The 12,405-nt window shown below is 50.0% G+C and overlaps 1 protein-coding gene across 1 annotated transcript; it reads left to right on the top strand.

The window, feature by feature from the left end:
• The first annotated feature begins 2,360 nt into the window (after nt 1-2,360).
• On the top strand, nt 2,361-7,149 carry LOC310890500 (olfactory receptor 14C36-like). Its single transcript, XM_083852837.1, has one exon. It carries the CDS (start codon nt 4,886-4,888, stop codon nt 5,819-5,821), a length of 936 nt encoding a protein of 311 aa, XP_083708963.1. The 5' UTR covers nt 2,361-4,885; the 3' UTR covers nt 5,822-7,149.
• The last annotated feature ends 5,256 nt before the right edge of the window (nt 7,150-12,405 follow it).

The following is a 12,405-nucleotide window of genomic DNA, read 5'->3' as shown; positions in this document are numbered from 1 at the left end:
GTCATACTCAGGTCTGACACTTTCTAAATAGCTACCACCACTTTTCCTCTCTTTTGATATACACACAGAGGTATCTTGCCCTTAGTATATTTATGTCCTGGTTTTGGTTAGGATTGAGTTAATTTTCATCCTAGTATCATAGAACCGTAGAATGGCTTGGGTTGGAAGGGACCTTAAAGATCATCTAACTGAACTCCCCCCAGATTCCACCCACTAGATCAGGTTGGCCAAGGCCTCATCCAGCCTGGCCTTGAACACCTCCAGGGATGGGGCATCCACAACTTCTCTGGGCAACCTGTTCCAGTACCTCACTACCCTTACAGCGAAGATTTTCCTCCTAATGTCTAGTCTAAATCTCCCCTCTTTTAGTTTAAGGCAATTCCCACATCCTCCTGTCATTATCTACCCGAGTAAAGAGTCCTTCACCATTTATTTAGAAGACCCCTTTAAGGATTGAAAAGCTGCAAGGAGGTCTCCCTGGAGCCTTCTCTTCTCCAGGCTGAACAAACCTAACTCCTTCAGCCTGTCTTCACAGGCGAGGTGCTCCAGCCCTCTGATCATCTTTGGAGCCCTCCTCTAGATTTGCTGTAGGAGGTCCACATCCTTCTTGTGCTGGTGGCCCCAAACCTGGACACAGTACTCCAGGTGAGGCCTCACAAGGGCAGAGCAGAGGGGGACAATCACCTGCCTCCACCTGCTGGCCACCCCTCTCTTGATGCAGCCCAGGATGCAGTTGGCCTTCTGGGCAGTATGTCCTCACTGCTGGCTCATGTCGAGCTTTTCATCTAGCAGAACCCCCAAGTCCTTCTCTGCAGGGCTGCTCTCAATGAGTTCTTCTCCCAGCCTATCCCCATGTCTGCGATTTCCCAGGCACAGGTGGAAATGAAAGATTTCAGGGAAATGAAAGACTTGGGAAGCCTGACTGGCAGGGAAGACTGAGGAGAAGACGTTGCTGAGTCCCTCAGCCTTCTCCATGGCTGTCATTACCAGTTCACCCTTCTCATCCATCAGAGGAGGTACACTCTCCTTGGCCTTTCTTTTCTGATCAATATATCTGTAGAATCTCTTCCTGTTATTCATTGCTTCACTTGATAAGCTCAGTTCCATGAACAGAAAGTATGCATGATACTGAAGCATGCGTGAGGGCTTGGGGAAAGTAACCCTGGGTCCACATAAGCCACTGGGGAAATAAAATTTATACGTAGGAAGCGTAATTTTGTGGAGGTACAGAGCTGATGGGCACATTGTGCAGGATGCTCCTAAAGACCTTGGGTCCTTTTTCCTCCTGAATACAATGCCACTTCTGTCTCAAGACTAGAGTAGCCAACAGAGGTGAGACAGATACTCTGGGATCAAGAATGTCATCCGAAAGCTGATCCCATTAAGATATGGGGAGGTCAGGATCAGCCTGGACAAGAGAGATGTGAGATTTTCGGGTGGGAAGAAGAGCTTGGCCAGAAGAAAATTATAATTTTGTACAGGTAAGAGGGTTCATGTAATGTTGATGCTGCGGTAACACTGACTTAAAACTGTAATGTATGGCCCTTACCTCACTTGAAACAGGAATTTTAATCCTTAAACCTAAATGCTACTACAACACTCTGAAAGGAATCCATTTTCTCTCTTGTTCACCCTGATCCCTTCCCTTAACACCAGCACTGAAATGCTCTATTTAACCCTAGACATCTTGGCAGACCTAAAACACCCCTAAACCACAGAGCTTGTCCATACCTTAACCACAGACCTGACACCACAAGCAGAACACCAAACATTCCCACTAAAACTCTGCTTAATCTCTAACCCCGAAAGTGAAAAACAAGTACCGAGGGCCTAGAGAGGTCAGCTCTGCCTCAGGATCTCCTGCCCCAGCAGGAGGAATGTGACTGGGGCAGTGACTGGGAGGTCACTTCTGTCTCTGCAGCTGATAGGGCAGCAGCAGGAACGTGTCATGGAAAGGGACTGTGAGGTCCCTTGTGTCTGGAGGTGGCAGGTCACCCTTGGCGTCTCCCTGGGATCGGCACTTTGGGGCTGACATCTGCCAGTGGCCCTGCTAGGCCAGCAGAAGGCCCCTGCTTGGCATGCTGCCTGTGGGATCCCCTCTGCCTCCATCCCCAGGAGGACCCAGACAGAAAGAAGGCCCGCAGAGGGGTTGTCCTGTCCCTTCTGCTTGAGGCCAGGACTGGACAGCAGGAGGCACAAGGCTTGGCTGTGTCTAGCCAAGAAGCTGCAAGGCCAGCAGCAGGCCCAGGCCTTGGGAGATGCTGCTGAGGTGACTTCTGTCTGCTTGGTTGACAGGCCGCAAGGAGCCTGATGGGTAGGGATGCCTGCTTCAGGAGTGGTTTCCACCCTGATGGAGCTTTCTTTGGTAGTAGGAAAGAGCAGGAGAGGAAAAACTGCCACAAAGTTCACCTTGGAAGGTTGGCACTGGCCATGAGGAGGAAGAAATGTCGAGGGAAACAACTGGTCTTGCTCCTAGAGCCCGAGGCAAAGAAGGCATTAAGTGCCTAAGCCTTTACCTCATCTCTTGTCACCAAGTTTCCCCCATATCCATTAAAGGATGATGGTTCTCCTTAATCCTCCTTTATTAACATATTTATATAAACAATTTTTTATTTTTATTTTTTGCCTTTGACAAAAATCTGTCCCTCAGATAGCCTGGTGTGGAGAGGACAGAGTCATCTGACAAGGCTGAGAGTCCCAACAGGACCCAGGGCTTTGTGTCCATGGCTCTGGCTGTTGTCTCTGCCACTGAGGCCTAGGAGGAGACAGCTTCTCGGTAAAGCACCAGGGCCTCATTGCCTCCTCGCCCCCACCCATGAACCAGGCAGGGCTCGAACCATTCTCCTGCACTTGGCCATGCACATCCCCATCTCCTCCTGCCCCAGGAAAGCCCTGAGCAGTGTGTGAAGGGAAAGGATCTCCCTTTCCAGGGGCTGGCGGTCAAGGCCTGGTCCTTGTGCTTGGTGAAACACATCCAACTTTTCCTACAAATCAGTGTGACCTTGACACTGCCTTTGTCTCCTTGTCCTCCCTGCCTCCAATGCTCTGCTCTAATGAGCTCCAAGGGAGGCTGTGTCAGTGCTGGCCCTCAGGGGGACACTGCAGGAAACTTGCCTCTGACTTGGACTTGTTGAGAGATGTCTTCAATTGTCTCTCAGTGCCTGAGCTTCGTGGGCTCGTCAGCAAAGCCCCCCGAGGGGGGATTCCAATGCCTTGGGCTGGGCGTCTGGTGCTGAGCTGGGCCGGGCTCCTGGGACAGGGAGAGCTCGTGGCAAGAGGGCCCTGGTGCAGAGAGACAGCTGTGCCCAGGAGCAGCTCCTGTGCACAGCGCAGCAGGGCTGGGGGCTCTGACCGCAGCTGGCACGGGGACAGGAGAGAAGGAGAGAGGGCTTGGAGGCAGTGAGGAGCGCAGCAACAGAGGGCAGCATGTGGCAGGACAGATCTGCAGGCTTTTGGTACCGTGAGTCTCTGGCAGCAGGGCCATGCAGGTGGGGTTGCCAGAGGGGTCTTCTACAGCTGGCACATCCGATGCCTGACAGCATTTGTTGGGATAGTTGTCTCTCTGTTTCTCCAGCAAAGTGTAGAAGAAGTTATAGAGAATGGCATAAGAGGAAATTTCCAGAGGAGGACTGAGGCTTGGTTTATCTTAAAGGAAAAGATTTTTTGGACTTTGTTCTTTCATATTCCTGCAGTGGAGGGGAATCTGAGTAAATCTGAGCACACAGCTTGTGGGATGGAACCTGTGAGCGTGTATGGGTAGGAGACGTGGGGACACAGAACTGGCTCCCAACAGGGACACGGGCAGGCGGCAGGGACATGGGCAGGCGGTGAGAGGGAGCTGCTGCCAGAAATGCTGTGCGAGGGAGGGCTCAGGCACCTCCCTGGCATCCCCTGCAGGGCAGGCGCCTTCCCTGGGACACCCCCTGCTCTCCTCTGCCACCAGCACAGCCTCTGCCCTCAAGCCCCCGCTGTCCCCAGCAGGAGCTGCCTCCTCTGCAGGCAGAGCTGCAGCACAGGAGGGTGTGCTGAGTGTCCGTCTGTCCCTCCCTGGCCTTGCCTCCCCTGGCAGCAGCACGCTGCCATTCCTGCTGGCTTCTCCACCTGGCCGTGCTGCTGCTGCTCTTGTTCCCAGGCTGCCTGGGGATGGGGGTTTCACCTGCCCATGGAGTGAGCCCTCGGGGTGCTTGGGGGAAGGGGAGTACGGGGACAGGGTGAGGGGTCTGGAGATGGGCACTTGGAGCCTGGATTCCTCTGCTCTCAGCAGCATCTAGGTTTTTTTGAGGTGCACTTCTGAGTGCAACTGCCCTGTAGATCAAAGAAACGCCAGCAGAGGGCAGCTGATTTCAGGACTGATGGACTTAGGGCCTTAAAACTCTAAAGGACTCTTGGCTGTAAGGGTACAGTCCCTTTGTCTCTGAGGATTCACAGGGTCTTATTTGGAGTGCAGGAGAGATGCCAGGACTTCTGACTTAAAAGCAGCCTTCACGTGTCTTGGGGCAGCTAGAATAAAAAATACAAAATGAAAATAAAAAATCCCAACAGCACTCCTCAGCAGTTGGTTTGAATATGAGCCAAACTGGGGCAAAAGTCTTTGGCATTAGGAGTAAAGTAAAGCTGAGATGACACCAAATTCCTCTTTATGTCTGGCTGTAGGACAGGACTGTCTCTTTCATTGCCCACAGCAAAGTCTCCTGCTCCCAGGGACACCCTAAGGCAGGACCAAGTAGAACTCAGGAAAGGGACCTGCCATATGCCTGCCTGAATGTGGACAATCATTTGGGGAGATTTAAACGAGAAATGGTATGAGTTTCCCCCAGGTAAGTTGGTTGTACATTATTACTGTCTTTCTATTCTTTGAGCAGAACCTAATACCTCTAAACAGCAGATGACCAACAGCAGCTCCATCACCAAGTTCCTCCTGCTGGCATTCGCAGACACGCGGGAGCTGCAGCTCCTGCACTTCGGGCTCTTCCTGGGCATCTACCTGGCTGCCCTCCTGGGCAACGGCCTCATCCTCACTGCCGTAGCCTGCGACCACCGCCTCCACACCCCCATGTACTTCTTCCTCCTCAACCTCGCCCTCCTCGACCTGGGCTGCATCTCCACCACTCTGCCCAAAGCCATGGCCAATGCCCTCTGGGACACCAGGGCCATCTCCTATCAGGGGTGTGCCGCACAGGTCTTTTTCTTTCTCTTCTTTATAGCAGCAGAATTTTCCCTTCTCACCATCATGGCCTACGACCGCTACGTTGCCATCTGCAAGCCCCTGCACTACGGGAGCCTCGTGGGCAGCAGAGCTTGTGCCCAGATGGCAGCAGCTGCCTGGGGCAGTGGCTTTCTCAATGCTGTCCTGCACACGGCCACTACATTTTCCCTGCCCCTCTGCCAAGGCAATGCTGTGGACCAGTTCTTCTGTGAGATCCCTCAGATCCTCAAGCTCTCCTGCTCAGATGCCTACCTCAGGGAAGTTGGGGCACTTGTGTTTAGTGTTTCTTTAGGATGTGGTTGTTTTGTTTTCATTGTGCTGTCCTATGTGCAGATCTTCAGGGCTGTGCTGAGGATGCCCTCTGAGAAGGGCAGGCACAAAGCCTTTTCCACGTGCCTCCCTCACCTGGCCGTGGTATCTATGACTGTTAGCACTGGCTTGTTTGCCTACCTGAAGCCCCGCTCCGTCTCTTGCCCATCCATGGAGCTGGTGGTGGTAGTTCTGTACTCGGTGGTGCCTCCAGCAGTGAACCCCCTCATCTACAGCATGAGGAACCAGGAGCTTAAAGATGCAGTGAGGAAACTATTTCTATACATTCTTCTTTATCATCAATAATGACTTAATTACTGTGATTATTATCATACCATTTTTGTCATTATACTTATTATCAAAATATAATATTAGAAATAATCCTAAGAGGACTACCTGGTTATTTGGGAAAATGAGATAATGATTTCGTTAAGTCTATTTTTATTAATATTTTAACAACATTTTATATTGATAGAAATAATGTTATTCTTATCCTTCTACATAACAAGTTTTAAAATTATTTTTAACCAGTCATATAATCATAGAATCATTGCATGGCCTGGGCTGGAAAGGACCTCAAAGATCATCTAGTTCCAACCCCCCTACCATAGGCAGTGACACCTCCCAGGAGATCATGGTTGCTCAGGACTTCATCTAACTTGCTCTTGAAGACCTGCAGGGATGGGGCATCCAATACCTCTGTGGAAAACCTGTTCCAGTGCCTCACCATCCTCTGAGTGAAAAATTTCCTGCTAACCTCTAATAGGAATTTCCCCTTTTAATTTAAAACCATTCCCCCTTGTCCTATCATTATCTACCTGAGTAGAGTCCTTCTCCATCCCTTTTATAAGGCTCTTTAAGTCTGCAACGACATCACCTTGGAGCTTTCTTTTCTGGTAGGCTGAACAGCCCCAACATTCTCAGCCTTTCTTCATAGGAGAGGTGCTCCAGCCCTCTGATCATCTTTGTGGCCTCCCTTTGGACCCACTCTGACAGCCCACACCCTTCTTGTGCTGGGGGCTCCAGACCTGGACGCAGGACTCCAAGTGGGGCCTCACAAGGGCAGAGCAGAGGGGGACAATCACCTGCCTCATCCTGCTGCCCACTCCTCTTGATGCAGCCCAGGATGCACTTGGCCTCCTGGGCTACAAGCACGCACTGCTGGCTCATGTTGAGCATTTCATCCAGCAGAACCCCCAAGTTCTCTGCAGGGCTGCTCTCAATGAGTTCTTCTCCCAGCCTATCCCCATGTTTGGGATTTCCCCGGCCCAGGTGCAGCACCTTGCACTTGAACTTTCTGAACGACTTCTTGACGCTCCTTAGGTTAACATGAGCCCATTTCTCAAACCTGTCCAGGTCCCCTTGGATGCCATCCCTTCCTCTGTTGCATCAACTACACCACTCAGCTTGGTGTCATCTGCACTCAGGGCCGCTGTCTATGTTGACGAAGATATTAAACAGTACTAGTCCGAGGATAGACCCCTGAGGGACACCACTCATCACCAGCCTCCACTTGGACATAGAGCCATTGACGACCACTCTCTGGTATGACCTTCAAGCCAACTCCTTATCCACTCAATGGTCCACCCATCAAATGTGTCTCTCTCCAATTTGGAAACCAGGATGCCATTTCTGACCGTGTCAAAGGTCTTACAGAAGTCCAAGTAGATGACATCAGTCGGTCTTTGCTTGTCGTCTGATGTGGTCACTCCATTGTAGAAAGCCACCAGGTCTGTCCGGCGTGACTTACCCTTTGGTGAAGCCATGCTGGCTCTCTTGGATCACCTCTTTCTCTTGCATGTGCCTGACAGTGATTCCAGGAGGATCTTTTCCATGATCTTGCCAGGCATTGAGGTGAGGCTCACAGTTCTGGAGTTCCTTGGGTCATCCTTTCTACCGTTAATCAAAAGGCGAGTGATGTTTTCCTTTTTCAGGTCACCAGGGACTTCACCCGACTGCCAGGACTCTTCAAATAGGATGGAGAGAGGCTTGGCAACTACATCAGCCAGTTCCCTCAGGACCTGGGGTGCATGTCATAAGGCCCCATAGACTTATACTTGTTGAGTTTCATCAGGTGGTCTCGAACCTGCTCTTCACTTACACCAGGTGGGACTTTGCCCCCCAGTCTCCATCTGTGGGTTCAGGGAAATGAAAGACTTGGGAAGCCTGACTGGCAGGGAAGACTGAAGAAAAGACATTGCTGAGTCCCTCAGCCTTCTCCATGTCTGTCATTACCAGTTCACCCTTCTCATCCATCAGAGGGGGTAAACTCTCCTTGCCCTTTCTTTTCTGAGCCATATATCTATAGAATATCTTCCTTTTGTTCTTTGCATCCCCTCCCAAGCTCAGTTCCATCCATGCCTTGGATTTCCTTATCCCATCCCTGCACATCCGAAACAAAACCGTGCCTGAGGGCCTGGGAAAAGAAACCCTGGACCATAGAAGCCATTCTGGAAACAAAACTTGTAGGTAGGAAGCACAGTTTTGTGGAGGTGCAGAGCTGATGGGCACATTGTGCAGGATGACCTTTGTGCCCTTTCCCTCCTGACTACAATGCCACTTCCTTCTCAAGACTAGAGTAGCCAACAGAGGTGAGACAGATACTCTGGGATCAAGAATGTAATCAGAATGCTGATCCCAATAAGATATGGGAGTTCAGCAGCAGCCTGGGCAAGAGAGATGTGAGATTTTCGGGTGGGAAGAAGAGCTTGGCCAGAAGAAAATTATGATTTTGTAGAGGTAAGAGGGGTCATGTAATGTAGATGCTGCAGTAACACTGACTTAAAACAGTCATGTATGGCCCTTACCTTACTTGAACCAGGAATTTTAATCCCTAAACCTAAATGGTACTACAACACTCTCAAAGGAATCCGTTTTCTCGCTTGCTAACCCTGATCCCTTTCCTTAACACTAACATTGAAATGGTCTATTTAACCCTAGACTTCTTGGCAGACCTAAAAACCCTAAGCCGCAGAGCTTGTCCATACCTTAACCGCAGACTGACACCACAAGGAGAGCACCAAAGACTCCCACTAAAACTTTGCTTCATCTCTAACCCAGAACGTGAAAAACAGGTGCCAAGGGGGCTAGAGAGAGGTCAGCTCTGCCTCAGGATCTCCTGCCCCAGCAGGAGGAATGTGACTGTGGCAGTGACTGTGAGATCACTTCCTCACTGTGATTTGTGCTATTAGAGTGTAGTTGTCAAACATGTTGTCCTTTAACCTGGCAAGTTGCTCAGCACCACACAGCAGTTAGCTCACACCAACCCCCCAAATGCTTATGTGTTGAGATAAGGGCAGTTTAATGGACCGAAAGGGAAGAGAAATAATAACAGTAGCTTTTATGATGATGATGATTATTATTATTATTATCATTGTTGTTGTTGTTTTATTATTATTATTATTATTGTTGTTGTTGTTATGTACAAAGCAAGTTATGCACAGTGCAATTGCTCATTACTTACTGATGTCCAGCCTGTCCCCAACTGGTAGAACATTCTGGTAACCACCTGCACCTGCTCTTGTTTGACCTTCAACAACTCCACAAACGGAAGGCTCCTCCCAGAGACTGGGCAAGGTAGATGTCCTGGTTCCAGTTAGGACAGAGTTAATTTTCCTCATAGTAGCTGGTAGGGTGCTATGTTTTGGATTAGGCTGAGAAGAGCGCTGATAACATGCTGATGTTTTAATTGTTGCAGAGCAGTGTTTACACCAGGCCAAGGACTTTTCGGCTTCTCGCTCTGTCCTGCCAGCGAGCAGGCTGGGGGTGCAGCAGGAGCTGGGAGGGGACAGACCCAGGACAGCTGACCCCAACTGGCCACAGGGGTATTCCATACCATCTGACGTCATGCTAAACAATATATAGGGGTGGCTGGCCGGGGTGGGGGGCCGGCTGCTCGGGGATAGTCTGGGCATCGGTCAGCGGGTTGTGAGCAATTGCATTGTGCATCACTTGTTTCTTACACATTATTATTATTAATACTATTATCATTATCACTATTATTATTATTATTATTGTTATTATTATTTTCCTGTCTTAATAAACTGTCTTTATCTCAACTCACCGGCTTCACTTTCCCATTTCTCTCCCCCATCCCAGAGAGGGAGGGGATAGGGTGAGCGAACGGCTGTGTGGTGTTTAGCTGCCAGCCGGGTTAAACCACAACAGCCCTTTTGGTGCCCAACGTGGGGCTCGAAGGGTTGAGATATCGACAGATTTGACCTGAGTGTATTAAACTAAAATTGGCATAAGTATTGGACCTGCTTAATAGTTGGTAGTCACGATGTTGATTACCTTAATCTCCGGTCTTCTGTGCCTGTTTTCCAAATTGAGTTTTATAGCGCTTTACTTTCTGTATGTGCTCCCTGTTGCACTGTTTATCCTTTCCGGGCCCTGGTTTAAGATTGTTATGGTACTGTGCGGTGTAACAATGGCTTATGAAATGATGAAATATCTGGTCACAACTCTAACCTGGTATTTGTACTCAGCACTGACGTCGACTCTATACTTTGGAAACCATATCTCGGAAACTATTAGCAATTACACCTATTGCCTGTTTTCGTTAGGGAGCCAATCTGTGAAGGGGACAGGGGAAGACATGTTTCCCTACCTGTTCACTCTCCCTTTCTCCTTCACCACCCTCTTATCCCCCGAGTTAGTTATGGTGGTTCTCCGAGATGTTGAATATCCTTGGGATATTCAGACCAGCCTGCTCTTGTTGTTATGTCTCCTGAATACGCTTCAGGTTTTGTTGAGGGTTAAACAACTACTTAGGAATCTCATCCGGAGATCTGTCTTTAGGTGGGATAGTTGCGAGTGGCAGGGAGTGTGGGAGGATATGGGCAGGTTTCTAGAGCAGTGGTCACCTCCAGTGTTTTGGACATTCACCCCTGAACAACTGCAAAATCCTAAAAAGCTGGCAGAATGTTTGAAAAAAGGTGTCATGACTCTGGCAGTTCCAAAGTGACACAAATCACTGTAGCGTGCTGGGGTCTGGCTTGTTCCTATCGAGCTGCAATTGATGCTACTATCAACCTAGCTCCAGCTCCTGCAGCTGCTCCAGCTCCTGCAGCCACTCCAGCTCCTGCAGCCACTCCAGCTCCTGCAGCCACTCCACTTCCAGCTCCTGCAGCCGCTCCAGTTCCTGCTCCCGCAGCCACTCCAGCCCCTGCAGCAGCTCCAGCTCCTGCAGCTGCCCCCACTCCTGTGTCTGGGTCAGAGAAACGAGCTGTAGCAGTGCAAGTTGCCCCCACAGAGGGTATTCCAACCCCTGTGGCAGACCCTGTGGCTGGGTCAGAGAAACAAGCTGTAGCAGCGCAAGTTGCCCCTGTAGACAAGGTGAAAAAATGGTATAGAGACTCAGGTAGTTTAGAACGCAGACAGTCTTCTGCTAGGTCTGGGTATAGAGAAGATGAGGCTGGGCCATCAAAGGTGCAGGAGGATGAAGACGAGGATGAGGATGTCGAAAAATCAACAGTAACTACCCGAACTCTATACCAGCGTGAGCTACGAGATGTGCGAAAAGATTTTGGTCGCTGTATAGGTGAGCAGCTTGTCACCTGGCTGCTCCGGTGCTGGGACACCAGAGCCAATTGTGTGGAATTAGAGGGCAGGGAAGCCAGGCGGCTGGGATCCCTTGCTAGAGACGCAGGCATTGACAAAGCAATTGGAGATGGAGCACGATCTCACAGCCTCTAGAGGCGTCTCCTGTCAGCTGTGAAGGAAAGGTATCCCTTCAAGGAAGAACTTGTATGTCTACCAAGCAAATGGACCACCAGGGAGAAGGGAATTCAGTACCTGAGGGAATTGGCCGTACGGGAAGTAATTTATAAGGACCTAGACGACGCACAAACATCCGCAGATCCAGATGAAGTCCAGTGTACACGACCCATGTGGCGGAAGTTTGTACAGAGTGCACCATCATCATATGCCAGCTCATTGGCAATACTAGCCTGGAAAGAGGATGAGCAACCCACAGTGGATGAAGTGGCTAAACAACTCAGGCAGTACGAAGGAAATCTCTCCTCTTCCCTACAGGCCTGCGTCTCGGCTGTGGAGAAACTCTCTGAAGAGGTCCACCAACTTAAGGAGAATTTATCTTCCCCTCCACCTGAACGAACCAGTGTCCACCAGCTAAAAGAGAATACTTTGGAGAAACTTTCTGAAGAGGTCCACCAACTTAAAGAGAGTTTATTTTCCTCCCCGCCTGTACAAACCAGTGTCTCAGCTATTAGGGGTAAACGTTCATCTATGCAAGGAAGACAATATGGTGGGCACACACACCGCGCCAGCCTGTGGTTTTACCTACGTGACCATGGAGAGGCCATGAGAAAATGGGATGGAAAATCTACTGCGACCCTAGAGGCACGGGACGTGAATTGCAAAAGAAAACAATTGGGAAAAAGGGGTTCTCTGAAAAGTTTGCTGCTCCAACTTCCAGCAGGCAGTCCTTTAAACACAGAAACGAAGATTCTGACCAGGACTAGAGGGGCCCTGCCTCCAGCCAGGGGGAGGAAAGGGACAATCGAGTTTATTGGACTGTGTGGATTCGATGGCCTGGCACGTCAGACGCACAGAAGTATAAGGCTTTGGTAGACACCGGTGCACAATGTACTCTAATGCCATCAAGCTATAAAGGGCCAGAGCCCATCTGTATTTATGGTGTGACGGGGGGATCCCAGCAGTTAACTGTATTGGAGGCTGAAGTGAGTCTAACCGGGAATGAGTGGCAAAAGCACCGTATTGTGACTGGCCCAGATGCTCCGTGCATCCTTGGCATAGACTTATCTGATCTTAGAAGAGGATATTTCAAGGACCCAAAAGGGTTCCGCTGGGCTTTTGGCATAGCTGTCTTAGAGACAGAGGACATTAAACAGTTGTCTACCTTGCCT

The sequence above is a fragment of the Anser anser genome (genome assembly GCF_964211835.1).
Source record: "Anser anser genome assembly, contig: HAP1_SCAFFOLD_32, whole genome shotgun sequence".
NCBI classification, from domain to species: domain Eukaryota; kingdom Metazoa; phylum Chordata; class Aves; order Anseriformes; family Anatidae; genus Anser; species Anser anser.
This window is presented reverse-complemented; position numbering and strand designations above follow the sequence as displayed.

Coding starts and splice junctions, on each gene's coding strand:
- LOC310890500 (XM_083852837.1), top strand. CDS start 4,886: ATGACCAACAGCAGCTCCATCACCAAGTTCCTCCTGCTGGCATTCGCA.